This window comes from Loxodonta africana, chromosome 3, assembly GCF_030014295.1.
Source record: "Loxodonta africana isolate mLoxAfr1 chromosome 3, mLoxAfr1.hap2, whole genome shotgun sequence".
In the NCBI taxonomy this organism is placed as follows: Eukaryota; Metazoa; Chordata; class Mammalia; order Proboscidea; family Elephantidae; genus Loxodonta; species Loxodonta africana.
This window is the reverse complement of record NC_087344.1, coordinates 205,059,864-205,085,971: the sequence shown is the minus strand read 5'-3', so window position 1 is coordinate 205,085,971 and position 26,108 is coordinate 205,059,864. Positions and strand designations below refer to the sequence as shown.

Sequence of the window (26,108 nt, the reverse complement as noted above, 5' to 3'; positions counted from 1 at the left end):
ACCCCAGATTTTCTGTATCCATTTGTCCAGTTTTCCTGTCCCTTCCTGCCTTCTCATCTTTGCTTTTGGGCAGGATTGCCCATTGGTCTTGTATTTTTGATTGAACTAAGAAGCACGTTCCTCATGTGTATTATTTTTTGTTTTACAGGCCTGTCTAATCTTTGCCTGAAAGGTGGGCTTTGGGAGTGGTTTTAGTTCTGAGTTAGCAGAGTGTCCAGGGACCATAGACTCGGGGGGTTCTTCCAGTCTCTGTCAGACCAGTAAGTCTGGTCTTTTTTCATGAATTTGAGTTTTGTTCTACATTTTTCTCCCACTCTGTCCATAGCTCCCTGTGGTGATCCCTGTTAGAGTGGTTACTTGTGGTAGCTAGGAACCATCTAGTTGGCCATTCATTTTATTTCTATGTATATTTCAAGGCCGTGAGAAGTCAGAGACCCCCAGAGGCAGTCTCCTTCCGTGTGCAAGCACCTGTCACTCTAGGCAGGACTTCACTCCAGAATCCACCTTCCTATTCATTCAGCCCCGGCCACGAGATGCCTTTAACTACTGGATGGGTTCTGTGGGATGGAACCTGTACATTTATTTCCCCCAGAGACATTGAAAACCAAAACCAAACCAAACTCATTGCTGTCTCGTTGATTCTGACTCACAGCAACCCTACAGAACAGAGTAGAACTGCCCCATAGGGTTTCCAAGGAGCAGCTGGTAGATTTGAACTGCCAACCTTTTGGTTAGCAGCTGTGGCACTTAATCACTGTGCCACCAGGGCTCCAAGTCACTGAAAAGGGCTTGCTTTAACCAATTACCATTAACCTGACTCAATCCACTTTTACTCCAAGGAAAGACTTGCCCAGCCAGCCCCCATGATCTGTTTGCTTAGTGTTCTTGACCCTGTGTTACAAATAAGGGAACTGGCTCAGTGTGGTGAAGTGACTTTGCGGCCAAGTCCAGGTCCTCAAGGGGCAGGCTCCCATTAGGCTCCTTCATGGCTGCAGTGTTGGTCTGTTGCGTAACCACAGAGGCACGAAGACCAGAGGGTGAAGGTTATAAGGAGTTGTTGACCCTCAGTAAAGTGAAGTTGTTGATATGTATTTGGGGCTGGTAATCCCATGAAATCACAGAATCATAATGTTAGAGCTTAAAGAGACCTCAACAAAAAAAACCTCAGTGTTAAACTTTGCTCCTTGGGGTTTCCATCCCAGAATAAAACCTTTGTTCAGTGAATTTAAGGATATTCTCGGAGCAGATGGAATTCCAGAACCCTTCCCCCTCCCTGCCCCCCATCATCCCACTCAACCAGGAGAAGCTCTGAGTTTATCTGTTTTATCTGATCAGCTTCTGACTATAAGCCTTGGGTTGACAAGAATATTTGAAAACCATGGATCTATTTCAACTCTCATTTTAGAGATGAACAGATGCGGGCACAAGAGGCTTGCCCAAGTCCACGCAGGTATCCAGTGTCCATCATCAGGATGTTGGTCCCCAAAAGGAGAGGAGAAAAAAACAAAAAGAGGGAGTTGAAGTGGAATGTGGGAACTGAACTGCCCTTGGCTTGATTGCTGTATTTGGGGCTAGACCTCCCAGGCTGGACAATGGAACATGCAAACTCATTTCTGGAAGGGACTAGGATCACAGTGAAGTCCACTGGCAGCTGAGATAGGGCGTGGAGAAGTCACTCTTAGAGCTACAATTAGATAAATAAGGATAGGTGAATATGCAGGCAGGGAATCTACTACTGGCTGTGATCTACGATACCAGAGCCCTCGTTCCGCTGGCAACATTGGCTATTTATATCTGAGGGCAGTGAGGCCTCCTGTGTGCTCTGGTTTTCTTCCAATGATCCAGGACAACAGCCAGCCTTTCCAAGGGTTCCTCAGAACCATGAGATTCTCTCTCATTACCATTCTGCCTTGTGCAAGTGTCTCCCCTCTTTCCAGTACGTTCTCCACATGTAAAAGAGCATATAAATCAGCCCTGGGAAGAAAGCGTAACTCTGCTGCCCCAGCATCAAGCATGCTGATCATCTGTGGCCCAATCTCTTTGCTGAAAATTCTCTGGCTTGAAAAATAGTGTTCCCATCCTTGATAACTCATAAAGGAGGCTGGGTAAGAGAGAGTGGAAAAGAGCCTGGTTTCAAAGTAAAGCACTCGGGAAGTGTTAAGAAGCAGAGTCTGTGATGGAGAAATTCCCTGCGCAGCACTGAGGTCCTCAGTCTTGTGCCCTTTCCTACCAGGAGGAGAAAGAAAGCCCACGGCCAGCGTCCCATGAGCCCGCACAGCACTTACCTCCTCACCATTCTGGCCCAGCTCTACCTTGGGGGGGAACAGGGGGAGGGAGCAGGGCGGTCTCCTTCTTGCTGGTTTACTGGCTGGTGTCTAGAGGTTGGGCGACAGACAGACACACAGAAAGGAAGAGAGAGAAAGCTAGTCAGGCACAGTGAGAAAGTGGAAGGAAGTGGAAACTGGTTTTAGGAATGTTTAGGGAGGTCTGTAGGAGTAAGAAAGGATGAAGGGGACTGCCCATTAACGTCTATGTAAACTAAGTTTATTTAGCATCTACCCATGTTGACTTTCAGCCTCTCCTCTGGTCTCCCTTCCTGTAGAGCACCGCTTTAATCTGAGACCCACTGGCGTGCACCACAATCTCACAAGGTCATCTATATCCAGCTTTCAAGTAGTGCCTTTAAACCGTTAGGTCCATGCTGTCTTCTTCACCCTGTATGATATTCTTATAATATCTAGAAATTATGGATCTGACTTTTCAGATGCAAAAACAGGCATCTAAGAGAGCATGCCAACTCTGTACTCCTTTGCCCTGAGGGGCCATATAAACTACCCCCACCTTGGGCCACCCTGCCCTCATCTCACTGCTAATGAGCTCCTCAGACCATCTGACTAGGGAGAATCTAGCCCAAGTCTCCCCAAAGTTTGGACACACCCTCCTTTTCCCACTTTCCTCTCCAGCAGAATTCCCCGAGACTCACTTGGTCCCTGGATCCCTTTCCTTTCTGACCCCTGTCTGCTGTCTGGTCGTGCTTCCCTTCTGGTCCTCTCCTCTTTCTCACATCTCAGTTTGGAATCTTGCCCGGCTATTGATTCTTAGCTTGGGGGGCAGGTGAAGGGGACCTCTTTTTTTTAAATAATATTTTACTGTGTTTTTGGTGAAAGTTTATACAGCAAATTGGGCTCCCATTTAAAAATTTCTACATAAATTGTTCAGTGACATTAGTTACATTTTTCACAGTGTGTCAACATGCTCAGTAATTTCATTCTGGTTGTTCCATTTCCAGTACTCTAGTTTCCCTGCCCCCTTACCTTCTTATCTTTGCTTTAGAGTAATCGTTGATCATTTAGTCTCACAGATGATTTTTCAAAGAAGCACAGTACTCATGGGTGATATTCTTTATTTTACGAGCCTGTCTGTTATTTAGCTAACAGGTGATCTCAGGGGATACTTTTGGTTCGAGGTTTAAAGAGTATCTCAGGGCTACAGTCTCGGGAGTACCCTAATCTCAATCAATCCAGTGAGTCTGGGCTTTTTGAGAATGTGAATTCTTCACTGTGAACCAACCCAGGCCTGGCATAATAACTGTGTGAGATTTAAGACTTTATCAGTGGACAATCTAGACGAAAATGAAGCAGACCTTTGTCTTAAAATGAATCCATAATGTAACTGATATCACCAAATTGCAAATGTGGGAAAAAAAAAAAAAAAACCTGAATTGGCAATTATATAAAACCAAAAAACCAAACCTGTTGCCGCTGAGTCAATTCCAACTCAAAGTGACCCAAAAGGATACAGCAGAACTGCCCCATAGGGTTTCCAAGGAGCAGCTAGTAGATTCTAACCACTGACCTTTTGGTTAGCAGCTGAACTCTTAACCACTGCGCCACCAGAGCTCCGTGTTTTATATCAGAATGGACTCGATGGCAGTGAGTTTTTCATATATACATATATATATATACTTACAATAGATTCCCATCTCTAGCGGGCAGGGCTGTCACTTTCTTCCCTGTGGCTCAGCTCCTCCCTACCAGAGCCTCACTCTGGTGGGGAAGGCTCCTGCACCAGGCCCAGAGGCAGTGGTGACATTCCTTGCATTCAAAGAGACCCCTCTCTGGCTTCTCTTCCTAATTTGGCAATTACCAAGCCTCCTCCTCCTTCTCCTCGGGCCTAACCCAGACTTACCCTCCCTCTAAGCGCCCTCCCAGAAGAGGGGCTCCATCCAAGGCCCCCTGACTTACCTCCTTGGCTACAGCTGCCTGCTCCCTAAACCGCCCGGCCAACTGGGCCACTGATGGGGGCGCGGAGTTGTCCACATTGGCATTGGTCTCTGCCGGTCTTCCCTGGCAAACCAAGGGAGAAAAGCAAAATTAATCAACAAATGTGTCCTCTGGGTCTTTTGTGTTGGGTACCGGGCGCTGTGCAAGGCATTTGTGTGGCCACAAACGGGAATGCTGTGACAATGAGGTATTTCAACAGCATTTTTCAACTGGCTCCTACATGAAAGGTTTTTAAAAAATACTCAGTCGACCCCATTTCGTGAATATGTGCAGTGTGCTTGGCCCTGGGTGTGGTACTGGGGATCTGCCAAGGAGTGAAACCTGGTTCTGTCCAGTAGGACTGCCAGGGACCTCGGAGGCAGTGCAAGCCAGGGCGGGGTCCCTCAGTCCTCAAAGACCCCACCTGAAAAGGTGTGTCATGGAGACCGTGTAGGAGCCTCTTTCTTTTGTTCAGATGGCGGCTGGCAAAACATGTTTGGAGATGCCTTTTAATTGCGTGTGGCAAGGGGAGCAAATGCCCTGTATTGAACATTTAACATCTGAGTTTGTGCCTGTCTCCTCTATCTGAGTGCTTGGGCAAAGGCATGTTCAGTAAATATTTGTCAAATGAATAAATACATAGCATGAGAGACAAGTAGCACAGTGAGGAGGAGCCAGACTGCCTGGATTCAACCGCTAACTCGCCCCATCTCCTAGGTGTTTGGTAACCTTAGAGAAATTTCTTAACCTTTCTGTGTCTTGACAGGGATGATAGTAGCACATCATTTGAAATTTGTCTTGTGGATTAAATGATTCACTATAAAGTGCTGGGAAAGGCCTGATGCGTCCTAAGTGCTTTATAAGCATTGTTATTATTACCAGCAATGGGGCCCTTCAAAGAGCATTTCTGACGACTTAGGTTAATTGCCTATCTCCATGGCGTAGGCACTGGCAGATGGCCGACTTTCCTCTTCTAGTCCTTTTTGCCGAAAGAATAACCTGAAAGTTAGGTTTGCCCAAGCTGATGTGGCCAGCTGTGGAGAGGAGCCGCCCGCCTTCAAGGCGCTTCCAGGCTCCATGAACTGACTGTTCGCTTCCACATGGGTTTGTCTTCAAGGCCTGAGACAGGTTGGTGAGTGCTGGACACAGCGCCACAGCTCTGCATGGTTATACTCGGTGGCCTGCATAACCACCTGGTTATAATGCTGTTTTTGTTTTTGTCACCGTGATGAAGGCATTTCTTCCACAGACTGCAATACCCCTCCACCACTTCCCTTTCTCACGCCTACCCTGAAAGTGGGGTGCTGGGGGCAGTGGTTGGCCCGACAGAAAGTCCATCTCCGCCTTTCCATGGGGCTCTTCGCTACAAAGACAGAGCATGCTCCCACCAGCAGCAAGCTTGGATCCCTACACATCACACACACACACACACACACACACACACTTACTTCCTAGGCCCTCTTTGTTGTGCTGAAAGCATCTCCAAGCTTTCTTATTTGTGTGCTCCCTCCAAACTAAATGTCATTGGTCACTCTTAGAGCAGACAAGAGGCAGACAGCTTGGCCCTGCTCATGAAGCGAATTAACAGAGGCCAAGCTTTGGGAAGAGGGCTTTGTTCAGAGATGAGGAAGAACTGATGAGGCCATGGACTACAGACAGGGTCTGGGACTGGGTTGTTCTGGAGGAAAAGACAGGCCCCTCTTTACTGTTTCCTGCTCTAATTCAACTTCTCCCCTTTCCTAGCCTAACCGCCAATGTTGATTTCACATAAAGACATAAAAGGGTTCACCTCTATCCAAGATGCCAGATTTCCCCATAACACTGGGGGACAGCCAGGAGGATCAGATGCCCTGCCCTGATTAGCACAGCCTCTCACCCGTGACAGAACTTCCAAGACTCACACCTGTTTGACTGTCACAATTGAGACGTTAGGATTGGTCAGGGATGAACACCTTGTCCTTCTAGAAGAATGGCGAGACTTTAGGGATGGTGTGTGATTAACTGAGCCATGCTTGGCAAAGACACTGGGCTGATCACTTTGTCCATCTGTCTAACTCCCTGCCGCATAACAGCTCTGTCTCCCTGTCCGTTGCTATTTATTGCTCGGGTCCTGCTGACAGCGCACTGTACCTCGGCTTCAAAGGCGCCAATCACTGGTGGCACAGAGAGATACATTCCAGTTAAAAATAGAGCTATACAGGAATCAAAAACTCTCCCTGACTTCCTTGTCTCGAAACTGGGCTTGGGGAGGGGCTCAGAAGAGAGAGAACTATGAGTCTTCTGCAAGCATTTAGGGCTTAAAAGCCGGATTGAAAGAAAGGTTATAATATGCCCGAGTTTTTTGTTTGTTTGTTTGTTTTTTGCTTTCCTGGAGCCCAGTGAATGGGCTTTCTTCAGAATGTCTAAGGACTCCAGAGTTTAAGTCTGGCAAACCCACTCGCCACCAGCCCCTCTCCAGATGTTTCTCATCCTGGGTTGTGGAGGACTGGTTGTGATTATTGTCTGCTACCAGCTGCGTACATAGAAGCCCAGAGAATGCAAGTGGCTTAGCCAGAGTTACCCAGCAGCGGCAGAACAGAGGATAATCTACAAAACACTTGATTCCAACTCCTGATAATCCAGCAATGGACATCAACCAAACAGCACAATTTGCGAAAGTGTTTTTGAAAGCTATAAAGTGCTATGTAAACATTGAAATTAGTAGCCACTGCGTCGCACAGGACAACGGAAGAAGCATGGTCATGGGGATGAACAGGTGCCAGGCATAAGCCTGTTTGAGGCTTTGCCTTGATTTCTGCTTTACAACTCTCCTCTGCCAGCAGGTACCACTACTGACCTCCTCCAGTGGGCTCACATAGTGCCACCTCAGCACCGGGCCAATGAGACCCATGGAGCCTTCCTCAATAGCTCTCTCTTGGCTCTGAGGCTGCCGTGGGAAGGCCATGTTCCTACTTGGCTGTGTTCTTCATTCTGAGAAGGGCTTCAGTGACCCCAGCTACAGTCCCAGACTTTCCTGGGACCCCTTAGTCTTCCAGGAACTAAGAGTTCTCTCTTTCTTCCTCAGATGTCCATAAGGGACTTAGCACAGAGCCTGCCATGTAGAAGGCATTCATCTAAGGGTGGTTTCTTCCCTCGTCATCCAACACAGTCTGCCAGTGTTGGGGCCCGGGCATCTGCTCCCAGAGCGCACTGATACCCTCAACTCATCTCTTCAGACCACACCCAGTTACAGGACCCTCACCTGCCTGCACCCACATGCTGGCTCCCAGTCGCTGCTTTGACCTCAGCTTGTCCTTTCTTCCTGGTCCAATCTCCTGGTCTTCAAGCTGGTTTCTGGACTCGTCTCTCTCTGGGTCCTGCTTAGTTCACACCTCTCTTTACAGATTAGATTACGGACTTCCCCCTCCATCTTCCTGGGCCCAGGTCTTGCTTCCAAGTCCTCCCTGCCCAGGCCTGCCTCTGCCCAGCTTTAAAAACCACTCCTGTGGTTCCTGTCTGACTTTGCCGAGGCCAGAAGAACATTACCTCGAGTGTTTACTTTCCATTTCTGTGGGACTTCCTTCTGGGAGCTGAGGAGCCCCTGTGTCTGGATGGCATGGAACTTTCTCCACACAGTTGCTATGCTGAGGAAATATATTTTTGGATGCTGTCTACCAGCCGCATAGTGGAACCTTTGTGGACAGGCCTGAATTGGGCTTTACCTACCTCCTTGGCTCTGCCTCTGTTTCACCATCCTGCTCCTTGGTCCAACGACTAAGAGTCTAACAGTCTCTGGGCCATGGTTTAGGGAAACGAGGCACCAGGGAGGCCCCCTGGTCTACAGCTTGGGAGAAGCAATGAGTGGACTATGCCTGGGGGCTGAGGAACCCTTGTTCTGGGTTAAAATGAATGTCCTCTGCTTACCAAGGAGTCTCTGCATGGTTAACATGCTCATCTGCTAACTGAAAGGTTGGAGGTTCAAGTCCAGCCATCGAAAGCCCTGTGGAGCACAGTTCTATTCTGACACACGTGAGGTTGCCATGATTCAGAGTTGACTTGACAGCAGCTGGTTCTGCTCACCAGAAACAGGCCAGAGAAGCTAACGCCTCAAAGGTAAGGCTTGCTTGCTTCTTTGCTTTCCAGAGCTGCAATGGCTCTTAATCCAGCTATGTAAGGTACTCACCCCCCTCAAATATCACCATGCTTAGGCGATAATCTCCAAAGGACCAACATTTGGTCTCTCTCAGATGTTGTGAGGATCCCAGAGTCTTCCTTTACACACTTACTGGGATGGATTAGAGTCAGAGATAAGATAATCATGTAAGATGGAAATGATGGTATGATGGAAAGAGCACAGGCCAGGGAGATCCATTCGATCGATTGACCAATCTATCGACCTACCTATTATGGGTTTAATTGTGTCCTCCAAAACGATATATTGAAATTCTAACCACTCGTACCTGTGAATGTGAACTTGTTTGGACACAGGCTCTTTGAAGTTGTTATTAGTTAGATTAATATGAGGTTATACACAGTGTGGTGGGTCCTAATCCAATATGACCAGTGTCCTTATAAAGAGACAGGAGACACAGAGGGAAGGAGGCCATGTGAAGACACAGGCAGAGATTGGAGTGATCCCTTGGCAAGCGAAGAAATGCCAAGAATTACCAGTAACCACCAGGAGCTAGAAGACACAAGGGAGGGTTTTCCCTAGAGCCTTCAGAGAGAGCATATCCCTGCTAACACCTCAGTTTCAGACTTCATGACCCCAGACCTGTGAGAGAATAAATTTCTGTCATTTTAAGCCATCCAGCTCATGGTACTTTGTGGGAGGCATTGTTCTTGTAGCAGTTGCTTTGTTTTTTGTAATTCTTACAAGACCTCTAGATGAGGAAACTAGAGCCCACAGTTGCTAAGTAACTTGCTATTCAAGTTAGTAACTGCCAACACCAGAATTTTCCGGATTCCAAAGCACTAGCTCTTCCCAAACCAATACGCTATACCAGCTCTACTTACACCTTTACGGGGGAGTTATCTCATTCAGTCTCTCACATTTTTACTGTTTTAGGCCCTGAGGTTGTAACAGTGAACAAGTCAAGTCTTTGTCCTTAAGGAGCAGTTATTCCAGCAAAGGGAGCAGACAACATACACAAACAAGATATTTGTTAAGTGTTATGAAAAAGATAAAATAGGGTGCTTTATCTTTGAGGTGTGGGAAGACATACCTGGGCAGGGGTCACCTGTGTTGAATCCCAGCTGGGGAAGAAGTGAGAGGAAAGTGGGCCAAGCAGAAGGCACAGACGGGAACAAAGGGTAAAGATAGAGAAGTGTGGCAGAAGCACACTACACAGGAGAGAAAGGGGAAGATAAAGGGAAATAGGTAGTCGGGGGCCAAGCATTTGGGGCCTCATGGACCACGACAAGCAGCTTCATTTATTCTGAGTGAATAGAAGGCCATTTCAAGGAATTTAAGTAAGGATAGATGTGATCTGAGTTACGCACACATCGAGAAGCTGCTCTGTGCAAGAGGGACAAGAGTGGAACCAGGAAGATCAGTGGGAAGGTTCCAGCAGTGGTCCAGCTGAGGAATGATGATGGAGTGGACGAGGCTGTGGTAGGGAGATGGTGTGGTCCAGCTGAGGGCTGAAGGTGGAGTGGACCAGGCTGTGGCAGACAGATGGTATGGTCCAGCCAAAGTCTGATGGTGGAGTGGCCCAGGCTGTGGCAGGGACACGGTGTGGTCCAGCCAAAGGCTGATGATGGAGTGGATCAGGCTGTGGCAGACAGATGGTATGGTCCAGCCAAAGGCTGATGGTGGAGTGGACCACGCTGTGGTAGGAAGATGGTGTGGTCCGGCTGAGGGCTGAAGGTGGAGTGGACCAGGCTATGGCAGACAGATGGTGTGGTTTAGCTGAGGCTGATGATGGAGTGGATCAGGCTGTGGCAGACAGATGGTATGGTCTAGCCAAAGGCTGATGGTGGAGTGGCCCAGGCTGTGGCAGGGACATGGTGTGGTCCAGGAGTGATGGTGGAGGCTGTGGCAGGGAGATGGTGGTAAGGGGGAAGATTTGGAGGTAGGACTGATAGACATTAGGTGCGAGGTGTAGGGGAAAGGGAACTCAAATATGACTCCTGGATTTTTTACTTGGACAACTGAACATATGGGTACTTTTTTCTCGGTTTGGGGAAGGCTTGTTGGGGAGAGAGATCTGGTGTGAGTTAATAGGGAATGAATAGTTCTTTCTTGGGCATGAAAGTTTGAAATGTCTACTAGACTTCCAAGTGGAGATGTAGCAGACTGAGTTGAACACACTCAATTCTGGGATTCAGAGGACTGGTCCAGACTGGAAACAAAGCTTTGAAAGTCACTAGTCAGAGATAACATTTGAAGTTAGAGGACTGGATAAAGTCAGAGGAAGTACAGAGTAGGGAAGAGAAGAACTCTGGGGTGTCTCCTAATTGACACTGAGCTGGTTTTCATTCACAAATGTGAGAGGACTGCTCCTTTATTCCGATGGGGAGCCTCAAAGACATTTTGGCCAGATTGCAGATGGGATGGGTTAGGACCAGATTTCTTTGGCTTAGGTGATGGAGGGTAAGAAATTCTAGAACCCACTAGAAGGAAAAACATCTTGTCCACCATCCATGCTGTTGGGTCCTTTATTCACCAAACACTTCCTGAGCATCTACAGACAGGATGTATTGGGAAAACAGTAATGGCTCTCAAGGAGTGAAGAGTTTTTGTTGGTTGTTTTTCTGTTGCTGTTGGTGGTGGTGGTGAGGGGTAGAAAATGTAGGGGAAGGGAAGAAGAACAACAACAAAAAATAGATAATGCAAAGGAATGTTGCTAGGTGCCATCAAGTCGATTTCAACTCACAGCAACCCCATGTGACAGAGTAGAACTGCCCTATAGGGTTTTCGTGGCTGTAATCTTCATGGAAGTATATTGCCAGGTCTTTCTCCTGTGGAGCCACTGGGTGGGTTCAAACCACCAGCCTTTCAGTTGGCAGTCCAGTACTTAACCGTTTGCACCACCACAGCTCCTTAAGGCAAAGGAATAGAAATGGGTATACGTGAACAATGATCAAATATTGCAAACAAGGCCAAAAAATCCCCAAATATTCAGTACCGACCAACTTGTAAGCTTTCAGGACCTGAAAATGGCAGGTCATTTTCCTCTGGGATTCTTTCCCAAGGAAAAGCCCAGTTAAGGTTCTCTGCACACACACTGACCTGGATCATGTGTCCCTCTTTGAGACCTCCAAGGACTTCCCATTTTCCCTCAGGACTTAGCTCCAACAGGGCCTAGCAGCCCACAGACAGTGGAACACAGTCCTGACTGCTGCGGTGGTCCTTAAAATCAGTGTAGCCCAAAGCTTCAGGCACCCCTGAGGGTCCGCCAGGTAGTACAAGGTCAGCGTCTGGGAGAATTCCCAGGTAGCAACAGCGGACAACAGAGAGCTGGGAGGGAGATGTTCGTTCTGAGTGTCAGTAGTGATACAACCTTAGCAATATAATTTGGGAGATAATGTACGCGAAATTTCCATATAAAACCTGTTAACTGTTGTATAAAGAAAGAATTACTGAGTCTCTGGTGGGGTTGCGCGCGCACAGAGACAATATGATGTAAGTGGAAAGAGTAACAAACGCAGAGTCAGATCTGGGATTCAGTCTTGCCTCTGACATATACTGAATGTGGAATTCTCTGAGTCTCAGTTTCTTCATTTGTAAAATGAGGTCATTGGCATCCATGGACCTTTGCTCCAGCCCAGTATGCAAACACATGCCCCACCTGATCAATGATTAGAATGGAATCATGACACCTGGTAACTGCCAACAATATTACCGTTCCAGATATACTCAAGGTCCTACGACTATGGCCAGAATGCCTAAGTAAACAGGGGTCTATAATCTGGGAAACTGGACTTTTATAGCATGATCCAAAATGTTGATACATCTAACTTATTGAACAGAAGGCAATAATGCAGAATTTTCCCTTCCAGTTTGCATTAAATTAATTAATACTCTGAATATTACTACTGGAGAAAAAACACAAACTATTCCAGTCCAGATTGAAGTTGTCAAGGATTTCATTTTACTTGGATCCACAATCAACAGCCATGGAAGCAGCAGTCAAGAAATCAAAGGATGTATTGCATTGGGTAAATCTGCTGCAAAGGACCTCTTCAAAGTGTTGAAGAGCAAAGATGTCACCTTGAGGACTAAGGCGTGCCTGACCCAAGCCATGGTATTTTCAATCACATCATATGCATGTGAAAGCTGGACAATGAATAAGGAAGACTGAAGAAGAGTTGACGCCTTTGAATTGTGATGTTGGCGAAGAATATTGAATATACCACGGACTGCCAAAAGAACGAACAAATCTGTCTTAGAAGAAGTACAACCAGAATGCTCCTTAGAGGCAAGGATGGCAAGACTGCATCTTACATACTTTGGACATGTTGTCAGGCGGGATCAGTCCCTGGAGAAGGACATCATGCTTGGCAGAGTACAGGGTCAGTGGAAAAGAGAAAGACCCTCAACGAGGTGGATTGACACAGTGGCTGCAACAATGAGCTCAAGCATAACAATGATTGTAAGGATGCCTGAGGACCGGGCAGTGCTTTGTTCTGTTGTGCATAGGGTCGCTATGATTTGGAACCGACTTGACAGCACCTAACAACAACAACATCCCAGTCCATACAGGAGAAAGAATAATAAAAATTATTAATGAAATGTATCATCTAACCAAACCAAATATTTCTCTGAATGATGTAAAATTCACCCCGGATAAATATGACCAGGTAAGCAACCACCTGAAGCAGGAATGAAGCATATACAATCCATGACCCAAAAGGTAAATAAGGAAAGAAAAAAAAGTTTCCAAAAGTAATGATTAACTTAAGCACAGTGTTTATGGTATCTGCACATAAATAGAACATGCCAGCAATGCTTGTACCTTCATAAGTGTAATAAAGATGAGATTTACCTGGACAAAGAACTATCAGGGAAGTTTGTTTGGATGGTTAAATAAGTTAAGCTTTTGGAATTTGGGGAAATGGATGTCAAACTTTGTAAAAGAAGCTTTTGCTTTTACCATACCAATTGTATTGAGAATATTTCTGTTAAAACTTGCTTTAAAAAGGTTGTGTGCTAAGGTTTGCAATCTGAAATATGATTTGAGATCAAGGGGTAGATTGTTCTGTACATTGCTATAATGATCTCAAATCCCGCATGTGTTGTTACTATTATGCTTTCAAAATGCATATGTATAAACATTCATAATATGAATTTAGAAATATGTCTACATTTGTGAGACTCTAACATTAACTGTAAGTCATTTTAAAAAAGTCATTAGTAATCTATAATTCATGAGAAAGTTATTTGGAAATTTTCTGAATTTAGGCATAGAAACATGTAAAGAACAAAAACACCCTGTAAATTCACTTTGACCCAGCATGCTGCAACACAAGAAAACATAACATAAATCTAAACAACCCCCCCAATCTCTAACCTTGATGAGAAGATGTGTCATTCCGCTACTCTCTAGCCCTGGAGAAAAGACATAACCTACTGGACTTTGATGTCACACTGGCCCTCGTCATGTGGAGCCAAGGTGACAAATTCACATATAATCCCTAAATTTCTGCTCACTCACTGAGAGAAGACTGAGAGAGAAATGAGATCCTGTCTGCTGCCGTCAACCTTGGACCCTAGCTACTTGGACCTCCGCCAAGTTCAAGCTGTGGTTAAGCCTTCCTCCCAAGATCTCTTGTTAAAGGTAAAAGCCTGAAGTCTAAAGAGCTGGACACTAACCACTGAGCTAACACTGTAACTGTAATTCTTAATTCTGATTCTCCATTTCTAAATGAATGTCATAAGGTCTTACTTGAGTGTCTTATCATGACTACCCTGCAATAAACTAACTGAGTTTCTGCATGACAAACCTGAGCATCTCTCTATTAATTTCTAAGATAAAATCCTACAGGAAGAAATGTATAGTGTGTGAGTGGAGAAGTGCCAGCCTGGCCAACCTCGAGGGGTGAAGAGAGCTCACCACTCTGCTGTTGAGGGAGCCACATGTGTGAAGTCTGTGAGGCCAGAGGGAGCCTCAGGGAACGACAAGCAGTCCCTAAGGCAGGAGAAGGCGTTCAGGCTCAGAGTGGCAAGATGAGGCTGCACAGGAAACCGGAGGCCAGACTGTGAAGGGCCTTCTACGTAAAGCCATGCAAAGTTACCAGACGGTTTTAAGGAAAGAGTGAATCTATTAGGTTCATTTCTGCAAGGTCCCTCAGGCAGCAGTGGAAGAAATGGATGGCAAGGTTGGGGAGCTGGGTGGTGGAGCACAGAGGGTGAGTTATGAGGCAGGAGGACCAACCATTGTTATAGAAGGTGAAAAAATGAGCAAATTTACAACTACGCCGCCTCCCACCGAGGGGGATCCTGGGCCCAAAAGACCCCTTTCCTGGCCTGAGCTTGTTGGGAAGAATGAGGGTGGAGGGGCAGGTGGGATCAGTCAGACCCTGAGAAATGGGCAAGGGCTGCCCATCCTGGGGCGAAGGGGAAGAAAGAAACATCTGGTGATGGGGTGACCAAAAAGATTTAGAAGATCAGGAATCTCTAATCCTTGATTTAAAGTTGTTTGCTGTGTGGTGTCAGTGTGATCCCTTCCTGTAATCCATGAAGCTTCAGAAAAAGTTCCACTGCAAGCAGCGGCCTTTTCTTTGCGGGTGCTTTTTAAAGGGGTAGGGTGGGGATCAAGGGAAAGTGTCTGTGTCCCTCATTTAGAGATGTTACTGAGTCCCTATGACATGCCAGCAGAGTCCCTGGGTGGTACAATTGGTTAAGGAGCTCGGCTGCTAACTGAAAGGTCAGAGTCCACCCAGAGGCACCTCGGAAGAAAGACCTGACAACCTATTTCCAAAAAATCAGTCACTGAAAATCCCATGGAGCACACATGGGGTCACCACGAATCAGAACTGACTCCACATCAACTGGTTTTACTACGTGCTAACACTAGGCTAGGCTCCAGGGACACCTGATGAGCAGAGCAGACGGGGCTCCTGGTCTCATGGTACTTAGGTCTAATCAGCTTATGGGAGAGTGGAGAGCAAGAAGGGCAGGTGCAGAAAACTGGGACAAAGGTGACCAAGGGCACATTCGCCCCCAGAGCTCCTCCTGGGAGTTAGTAGATACCCTGAATATGGGTTTGACATAGGATTGGAGCTAATATTCTATAGGCTAGGGACGATGGTGGCCTGAACCAGGGCAGGTAATTAGATAAGACTTATAGGCAATTTAGGAGGAAGGATTGACCAGAATTGGTGACTGACTGGGAAGGTGCCAGGGGAAGTCAAGATACTGCCCAGATTTCTGGCTCCCGCTGCTCGGGGGACAGGAGAGGGAGAGAGGAGCCCAGGAAAGGAAGAGATGAGGGCTTCCCCTGAGAGTTAGCTTAGAGATGGCCAGCCAGGGAAAGACTGTCAGAAAGGCTGAGTGGACAGAGAGAGTAGAAGGTCCAGGACAGACCCTGCAGCACCTTGCCTGGGAATTTTCGAGTGAGACTCAGCTAAAGTTGAATCTTGGCTCCCGTGACAAAGTGACACCAGAGTTTGGAGACAGGCAGGTTGAGAGAAGGCTGCAAAGGGGTGAGGAGGATGCCAGCAACCCCTTCAGCATTTTTCTCCCCTCCTTTCTTCTCCCGGTTGCCAGCAGAGGGTGTGCTGAGGCAGAGGAGCAGACCAAATCCAACCTCGTCAGCCTGGCAGCCTCTGAGCAGCTCCGTTTTATTTTACTTTTTGGTGGAGAGGGGAAGACTGTGACTGAAGAGCCTCTTCATGGCTGGCCCGGGCGATGGATGTGGACTCTCTCCTCTAGGCCAACACATAAATTTAAAATCTGTTGCTGTCCCATGCAAGTTCAGAAACTCCTATCGTGTGCTGCTCTCACAGTGGTTAGTGCAGTAAACTTGGTTTCCACTGACAGCCCCACAGAGACTGAGGGGCAGGTTGGCTCAGGTGCACCCTCACCAGCCCTGAGGTACACCACAGACCCCTGGAGGCTCCATGTAAGTAGCCTCACTAGGGGCCACTCCTGCGTCCCCACAGAGTCACGTGACAGTGTGTGTGTCCTGGGGTCTGGGACATTTGTCCTTCAGGCTGCAGCAGAAAGCTGAGACATACCTTCTAAGATTAGAACAAGTTGCCCAAGGACCCAGGCCTGCCTCCCAGTCAGCTGCAGCTGCTCCTGTTACAGCACCTTCCCTCCCCCACCCCTCACAGCCTCTGGGAGGGAGCAGTTCTCAAGCTGGACACCCTGCCGGTTGGGTCATGGGCACTGTGCTGGGCAATCTGGTCCCTGCCCTTGAGAGCCTCACAATAGCTGAGCTCCCTTCAGTTTACACAAAACCATTCATCTGTAAGGCAGATTGTTGTTGTTAGTGGCCGCCGACTCACAATGTCCTGAGCACCTACCATGTGCCAAGCCCTCTGCATGTATTGTCTCATTTATGTGTGTATGTAACATAACACCAGAAGGGAGTCGCTTTATTACCGCTGCTTGACTGAAGAAACTGAGGTACAGTTACATTGAGTAACTTGTTCACAGTTACACAGATAGTGAATGGTAGAGGGAATATTACCTGGGGTATTCAGTCAGAACTCTCTTACACAGGGGACATTTGGTTCAGTGGTAGAATTCTCGCCTTCCGTGCCGGAAACCAGGGTTTGATTCCCGAGCAACGCATCTCAGTCACAGTCAACACCCATTTGTCAGTGGAGGCTTCCATGTTGCTACGATGCTGAACAGATTCCAGTGGAGCGTCCAAACTAAGACAGGCTAGAAAGAAAGGCCTGGTGATCTACTTCTGAAAATCAGCGAATGAAAACCCTACGGATCACAAGGACCTAATGTGCAACCGGTTGTGGGGATGGCGCAGGATGGGGCAGTGTCTCATTCTGTCGAGCATGGGGCTGCCGTGAGTCAGTGGCGGACTGGACGACGGCCACTAACAACAACAATCTGCCTTACGAATGAATGGTTTTCTGTAAACTGAAGGGAGGAGACAGGGCAAGGGCCATGCTGATGACCAGAGGAGGCCCTGACCCTGCTGAATGATTTCCGAGGGTCCCTGGGTTCCTCCCTGCTCTAAGCCCCACTATCGCAGGCTTATATCTGGCCTGGAAGTGACGGGCCAGGGAGGTTCACACATGCCCAGCGCACAGCCCGGTGCTTGTACTGCAGAGGCCAACAGACTTTGGCCCTTCTTATCAAGGTGATGGCAGAGCAGGAAGCTAAGAAGGAAAGGAATTTTCCACTTTAATCAAGACATGCCCAGATGATTTTACAAAACATGGCCACTTGGTCAAGTTGCCAATCATCATTTGTCCATGAGCTCTTGCAAATTCCAGATACAAAACCTTGTAGCCCATACGTCAAGGACTTTTGAAGTCACAGAGTCAACAGATGATTAATAAATGTGTAAAGACTTTCTCATCTGCACCATTTACTTACTTGATCCTTGATCGTACGTAAAATTAATGTACCCCCACAGAGTGATGGGGATGTGTTCAATTTGGAGGCAGAATAAGAAAAATAATTGGATTCAGAATATTAGAAGCACATGAACTTAAGTTTTTATAGATTACTGAATTCACAAACCTACTTAGCAAAACACTACACAAAACTCTAGGGAGAACTTTGGGGAGCCTAGCAATCCACACAGTTTGAAAAACTGACATCTGATCGTCTTTCAGGGGTCCTGGTGGCAAAATGGTTAAGTGCTTGGCTACTAACTGAAAGGCTGACAGCTCAAACCCACCCAGTGGCTCCACGGGAGAAAGACCTAACCCATAAAGTTATAGCCAAAAAAAACCCCTATGGGGCAGTTCTACTTTGTCACATGGAGTCACTATGAGTCAGAATCAACTTGATGGCACCTAGCAACGAAGAGCTTCCTTCAAGCACAGTTCAGTCCTGGTCGCTTCTAGCAAACCCTCTCTGGTGCTCCCCTGACCCACCACCCACTCATCCCCATTCAGGCAGAATTGGTTGCTTCCTCTTTTTGTTTTACCACATCTGGGACATATTGATTGATTGATTTGTTCATTCTTCCTGTACTCCAGGCCCTATACCGGGTGCTCGTGGTTTAGCAATGGATAAGATGACACAGGTCCTTTCATGATGGAGGTTACAGTCTAGTCGGGGAGAGACATACTCAGCAGCCATCATCACCATTTTAACTCCAGGGTATTGTTCATGAAGGTAAAAAATACTACAGAGGTAAAGAGCTATGAAAGCAAATGACAGGGGACCTGACCCAAAGTTGTGACAGGCTCTACCCACTCTTAAAGCCTGCTCAGCTGGCATGGGGCCACAGGGATCTTGAAGTGGACTGATTTCTTTCTCTTTCCTTCCAGCAAGAAGCAACAACTGTTTATTTGACTAATTTCTTTTTAATCAGCCTTCCCATCTCCTTTCACTAGCCCCCTTCTTAAAAAAGAAACAAATATAAGAGAAGGCTGCCCCAGCTGAGTTGAGTTGCTTCATTTGAAAGTTCTCTTGGGTTTTATAGAGCAAAACTGCTGGTTTGCAGGCAAGAAAAGGGGAGACGAGGAAGGGCGGGGTGTTTGGTGTTGGGCCTTCAAAGGCTTGTAGGTGGCCAGACCTCTCCTTTGTACTTGCCCTTCCCTCTGAGCTCCCTCTAGGGTCTGGGGCTGATTCCCAGTCAGATGTCCCCTCCGGGAATGCCCGAGGACACTCTAGGGGTCCCACACGAGCCCAGACCTGCATGAGGTGAGTGGCTGCCAGGCTGCTCAAGGGCACCTCTGTACTCAGCGTCATCAGTACACTAAATGGTTCCACGTACACCTCCTACCATTATTCAAATGCCTCTCTTCAGAAACTGTTTTTGAATTAGTAATAGTAGCTTTCTCTCATGTGTTTTTCTCATAAATAATAGAATAGTTAATTTACTGAATGTTTATTGTGCCAGGTACCGTGCTAAGATTATCTCATTTATCCTCAGAACATCTCTGTGACCTGGGTTCCATAATCACCTCCATTTTTCTGATGAGAAAATTGAGGCTGAGCATTCAAATAACTGGTTGAGGGCTGCACAGCTAGCTACTCGTGGCAGATCTGGAACGGAACCCATGCTCAGGTGGTCTGCTAAAGCCTGTGCTCCCATCCCCAATACTGCACTGCCTCCAGCAACAAAAGCATTTGGGAGTTAACATTTTGGGGATTAAAAAGTACACATCGAACTCAATAAAAATAAGACAAGCAACCCAATAAAAAATGGGCAAAGGATTTGAACAGACACTTCACCAAAGAAGATAGAAAATCCAAACCCATTGCTGTCGAGTCGATTCTGACTCATAGCGACCGTACAGGACAGAATAGAACCACCCTACAGGGTTTCTAAGGAGTGGCTGGTAGATTCGAACTGCTGACCTTTTGGTTAGCAGCCAAATTCAACCACCACACCACCAGGGCTCCAAAGAAGATACAGGGATGGCAAATAAGCTGTGAAGATGGCGCAGGACCGGGCAATATTTTGTTCTGTTATACATAAGGTCAAAACTAACAACAACCTTAACGATAAGCCCATTAGTCGTTACGTAAATACAAATTAAAATGACAAAGTGATGCCACTACACTCCCACTAGAATTGGCTAAAATAAAACAAGCTGACAATACCAAATGTTGGTGGGAACATAGACTAACTGGAACTCTCATACGTTACTGGTGAGAATGCTGAATAGTACAGCAACTTGGAAAAACATTTTGGCAGCTTCTATCAAGCTAAACATATACCTACCAAATGACTCAGCAATTCCATTCTTAGGTATTTACTCAAGAGAAATGAAAACTTATGTCCACATAAAGACTTGCAGCAAATCTTCAGAGTAGCTTTATTATTTATAGCCCGGTTATAAACTAAATTGTGCCCCCAAATATGCATTGGAATCCTAACCTCTATTTATACCTGTGATGTAATCCTGTTTGGAAACAGAGTTTTCTTTGTTGTGTTGATTAGATCATACCTGAGTATTCCGACTCATAGTGACCCTACAGGACAGAGTAGAACTGCCCCTATAGGACAGAGTAGAACTGCCCCATAGGGTTTCCAAAGAGCGGCTGGAGGATACGAACTGCTGAGCTCTTAACCACTACACCACCGGGGCTCCTTACCTGAGGAGGGTGGGTTCTAAATCTAATCACTTCTGAGTTATAAATAGAGTGGATTAGACACAGAGACACCCACTCATAAAAGACGGACGCCATGTGAGGAAAATCTACAAGCCAAGGAGCCAAGGAATGCGCCGGCCCACCTAGAAGGAAGGAACTGACATGAACAAGACTTGATTTGGACTTTCAGCCTTTAGAACTCTGAGAAAATAAATGTCTGTTCTTTAAAGCCACCACTGGTGGCATTTCTGCTACAATGGCACCAGGAGACTAAGACAAGCCCACACCTAGAAACAACCCAAATGTCCATGAACTGGTGAATGGATAAACAAATTGTCTTACACGTATATCATGGGATACAAGTCCGCAATAAAAAGGAACAAACTACTGACATACACAACATGAATGAACCTCAGAAACAGTCTGCTAAGTGAAAGAAGTCAGACACAGAAGACTACACACAAGCCCACTTACTTGGCATTCTTCAAAGACAAAGCTGTAGTGACAGAAAGCAGAGCAGTGATCGCCTGGGACCAGCGTGGGTGCAGAGAACCGACTGCAAAGGGTACAAGGGAGCTTTCCCATGTGATGGAACTGCTCTATGTTTTTACTGTTTTACTGTAGGTAAATTTGAACTTGTATAGCTGATGACAAATATTTTTTAAATGCTCATGTTGTTGTTAGGTGCCGTCAAGTCGGTTCCGATTCATAGCGACCCTACATACGGCAGAACAAAACACTGCCCGGTCCTAAGTGCACATAGTTTTTTAAAAAGTTGAGAAGCACTCCACCTATATAAACATGAGGTTTCCTCTCACTTGCCCTAGGTGCCAGGGAGGAGACCCTGGGTGGCGCAAACTTGTTAAGCACTGGACTACTAGCCCAAAGGTTGGCAGTTTGAATCCACCCAAAAGCACCTCGGAAAAAAAGGCCTGGCGGTCTGCTGCCAAAGGGTCACAGCCTTGAAAACCCTGTGAGCGGTTCTAATCTGCACACATGCCATCACCACGAGCCAGAATCGACTGAAAAAACAACTAACCGCAGGTGCTAGAGGGCTCATCACAGGCCCAGGATGCCAGCCCCATGGGCCCCAGGGAGCCAGGAAGGAGGTGCCGTGATTGCAAGAAGCTGGCAGCCTCTGGCCACTGCCAGGAGCAGACCACACCCAGCCATCCCCGCCCACCCCAGAGCCACCACCAGGGCCCATATGGTACGAACAGTAGAGACAGCACAGAAGCTGGACAAGCCAAGGTTTGAAGCCCACTTGGGCAAGTGCCTTAACTGCAAAGTGTCAGAGTGACATCTTTAAAAATGGGGATAATAACACCCCCTAAAGGTGGCATAGTGGTTAAGTGCTATGGCTGCTAACCAAAATGTCGGCAGTTCGAATCCACCAGGCACTCCTTGGAAACCCTATGGGGCTGTTCTACTCTGTCCTATAGGGTCGCTGTGAGTTGGAACTGACTCGATGGCAGTGGGTTTAGGTGTTTTTTTAATGGCTGGGGGGACATTAAGAAATACTATTTGATTAGAATCTGAGTCCAAATCTGAACCCTGCCCTTTACCAGATACATGATCTTAGGCAAGACGCTTAATCCCACTGAGCCTCAGTTTTCCCACTTATAAAATAAAGTTTATAATTACACTTAACTCATAGAAATTATTCTAAACTGCAAATGAGAGACTGCATGTAAAGCACCAGCACAGTGCCTGGCACAGGATAAGCTTTCTCTCCATTTTAGCTGTTACTGTTGGTGGTGCTGCTACGTCACCTAGGATACCGACCGATACACGGTAGGTGTTAGCTGGTCCCCTTGCACTCCCTGTAGGGATGCCAGGCTGTTGCCAGTTAGGCCCTGAAATATTGCCATTCCCATTTTGCAGAACAAGTCGGCCAGCCAGGTGGTTTGGCATTGCATCTGAGTGCCAGAGGAATTCACAAAAGCTAGTCTTCTGAATCACACAAAAGAGCAGACTGGCTAAGTGGAGTGTGATTCTGGACTCCAGCCACTGGTATCCTAACTCAAAGCAGGGCCATTCATGCTCAGGGCCATTCATAGCAGCGGTCATTCGGACGTCTTGAGGATGTGGGGTGGGGTAACAAGGGCAGGGACGGCTGGCAGGGAGAAGTCTGCTTCTGGCTTCTGTAGGTGAACGAGGGCCTTGCACTATGAAGGGCCATAAAAGGAAAGCCCGGTGTTTAGCTGGCCTCAGGATGTGGCCAGAGTGGGAGGGCTGCGCCTGCCCCTTCATGTCCAAGCTCTATCACTATAATTTCTCAAGTGGGAGCAGGGCCCTCAGGGTCTACTATGCGTGAATGGTTTGAATAGCTCTCCAGGGGCCATGCCTGGCTCCACAAGCTGCAGGGAGTGGGAATAAGAGGTTGAGTCTCTGGGCAGACATGTTCTGTCCTGCAGAGTCAGGCTGGAAGACCAGGGCGAGCAGCCCAGGGGGTGGGGCAGTCAGGAGAGCTGTGTTCCCTCACCCCCTCCACTATGCCTTCCACTCCTTCTCTGTGAGGTGAGATGAGGTCTCGCTCTCAACTCTCACAGCACTGTGAAGAAAATCGGGAGAAGCTGGGTTCCATGTCGATGAAAACAGAGGCGGACAGCCCTACGTTCAGGAACAATGCAAACAAACTCTGACAGAAACTCAGAATCCTGAGGCCACACAACACTACACCCTCCTTCCCCCGAGCATCTTCACTCACAACTCCTGGCAAGTAAAGAAGTCTACCCCTCCTCTGCCTTCTCCTTCCAGTGAAAATTCTGGGTCTGGAACCTACTCCCACTCAAACCGGAAATAAAATGTGCAATTTTATTTCTAAACTTTCATTCTGAATGAGCAGCCCCAGGTCAGCATTTCTTTGGAAAAGGAGAGTTTCAGGAGAGAAGGATGGCATGGCTCAAATAGCCTAGGAGGGGTCTGAAAAGCAAGCAAGAAGTGGGAGGAAAGCCTGTGAAGAACAGCAATGACCCAGATGAGTCGAGGCATAAAGGCCAAAGAAGTGTAACTGTAAGGGGAAAAGTGAAGGCGTGAAGCAGAGAGAGAGCTCGGCTCCTCCCAGGGGTGCTGCTGCCCAGGTGGGGAAAGAATGGCCCTCGCTTTGGCTTCCTTAGGGACGTACAAAGAAGGAATGATGACAGGTTCCATTTTCCTTCATGCACACCCGTTTGGCGTCTGCTGCACCAAGAGAGCAGGAGTCCCTGGGTAGCAGTTCGAATTCACTCAGTTCTAATTCATCCAGGGGCACCTCGGAAGAAAGGCCTGGTGATTTATTTCCAAAAGGTCACGGCCATTGAAAACTCTATGGAATGCAGTCCTACTCTGACACACATTGAGATTCAACTCACCAGCAACTGGTACTGGTGCTACACCCCAGTAGGGAATAGGCTCAGCCCCCCGGCCAGCCAGAGAGCTTTGTGGTGCTTGAAAGCTTCCAGGTTCTAAAGCTGGAAGAGTCGAGGCAGGGATCAGGGGCTCTGAGAATAGGAAGCACTTGGAGAAGACCAACAGGGCTCTTCACCAGCCCCCTGAGGGAGTGAATCTCGGGGGCCTTCTGGGAGGGAGGAGAGAGCACGCTTCCCCTGGGAGCTCCCAGGCTCTGAGCAGAGCTAACCTGCACAAGGCTGCCTGCCAGGCAATCTGCACGTTATATCCCATAGGAAACCCAAGAAGGTCCTCCCAGTAGTGAGTATAGAAATACACCGGGCTCCCAGCCCAAGAAACCACATGTACAAGATGCAATATGCACATAAACCAACCTCCTCCTATGACACTGGGACCACAGCACCCACGCCACCCTCTGCTGCACGAGAACTCCCTCTGTGGACCCCGCACCGCCCTCCGCTGCACGAGAACTGCCTCTGTGGGCCCCGGCCAGTCTGCTCCTGGTGTAGGTAGTCGGGCAGAAGATTCACAAGATGATTTGATTTTCTTCCCAACAGTGGAGTCGTGGGCAGGCCGGGCAGTGCTTTATGCCATCACGTGGCACATCCCCCACACACCTCTGAGCTGCCTCCAGAGAACCCAGGAAGGAACCTGCGAGGCTTTCCGAAGAAAGGGGGCTGCCCCTGTAGAGCCTCCTAACTCCACTCTTGGTGTCTTAAGCGTACTTCACAGAGAGGGCCTGGGATTGCAAAAGACCCCCAGAAAGCAGAGAGCAGAAATGGTGTTCACTTCCAGCCCAGAGCCAGCATGGCACTAGTAATGGGGTCAAACTGGTCCATGCTGGGCCCTCTGCAATCAGTCTGGAGCCCAAAACCAGGTTGGCAAGGGCACAGTGCGAGTGGGGGACACACAGTCAGGGTCGTAGGGTCCTAGTTCCTGAACTGCCTCTCACAGCAGTGTGACCTTGGACAGGCTACTTACCTCCTCTGGCCTCATTTTCCTCCTCTGTAAAGTGGGTCAGTATGAAGATTAAGTGAGATAATGTGGGTGGGAAGTGCCTTGTAAACCAACGTGTATTGTTTCTAGTTTCCACTGATTTTACTGAATTGCCCAGGAATGGCCCATGTTGGGGTTACAACCTGTTTGATGGTCAAGACCTTAAGTTAGGCAGAGACTTCTGCAGGCTCATAGTTGCATATATTTTAAAGCCAAGTGGAATTTAAGAAGAATCAATACTGAATAATTTGGAAAAGGCTAATGGTGATGGCTGTACAGCACAACGAACATAATCAACATCACTGAATGGTACATGTAATAGCTCTAAATTGGCAAACGTGTCATTACATCTATTTTTATCAAAAAAAGAAGATTCAGTATCCTATGGAAGTCTTGGCTAAATCCTGTTTTGGTGTAGGCCAGAGGAAATCCTGAAAAATATCAATCAATCATTCAACAAATGCCAAATCAAAAACCAAGCCCACTGCTGTGGAGTTGATTCCAACTCATCGCAACCCTGTGGGGCGGAGTAGAACTGCCCCGGAGGGTTTCCTGGGCTGTAATCTTTACAGAAGCAGACTGCCGCCTCTTTCTCCCGCAGAGAGGCTGGTGGGTTCGAAGCCCCAACCTTTCAGTTAGCAGCCAAGCGCTTAACCACGTGTCACTAGGGCTCCTTATCAACAAATGAGGAGAGGGTTACAGAGAAATTTAGTCACGGTCTCTGCTTTGTTGAATCCTACAGTCCAGCTGGGGAAATACGAAGCAAAGGTAGATTAAGATAAAAGCCCTAATTAAGAAGACAACGATAGAGAAGATGTAGGGCAGCGGGACGCGATTTACAGCCCAAGCAGCAGCCCATGCGTCACGTGGCTGTGCCTGAGGACCCAGGAGAGAGAAGTGAGGGGTAAGGATGGGGTGGTATGATGGGCTCTGCTGGTGCTTAGGAACAGTGCTCTGGAGACAGAGGTCTCATTCATATCCCCCACTCTGCTCCTTACTAGTTACATGACCTTGGGCAGGTACCTTAACCTTCCTAAATCTCAGGGGCCTCATCTATAAACTGGAGTCCCTCGGTGGTGCAAACGGTTAACGCGTTTGGCTGCCAACAGAAAGTTTGGAGGTTTGAGTCCACTCAGAGGCACCTTGGAAGAAAGTCCGGGTGATCCTCTTCCAAAAACTCAGCCATTGACAACCCTACAGACCACAGTTCTGCTCTGATACGTAAGGGGTAGCCATGAGTCAGAAATGCCTCCATGGCAACTGGCTACTGGCTCATCTGTAAAATGGGG

At 47.5% G+C, this 26,108-nt stretch overlaps 1 protein-coding gene across 2 annotated transcripts in view; it reads right to left on the bottom strand.

Annotated features, from left to right (window-relative positions):
* RCSD1 (RCSD domain containing 1) overlaps window positions 1-26,108 on the bottom strand; it is an 83,132-nt gene that overhangs the window by 21,509 nt on the left and 35,515 nt on the right. For both annotated transcript variants that reach the window (XM_023554236.2, XM_064282909.1), the window contains exons 2-3: window positions 4,245-4,346; window positions 2,286-2,375 (exon numbers count right to left, since the gene is read on the bottom strand). In XM_023554236.2, coding sequence (XP_023410004.2) covers window positions 2,286-2,375; window positions 4,245-4,346 — 192 coding nt within the window. The remainder of the gene's footprint in view (window positions 1-2,285; window positions 2,376-4,244; window positions 4,347-26,108) is intronic.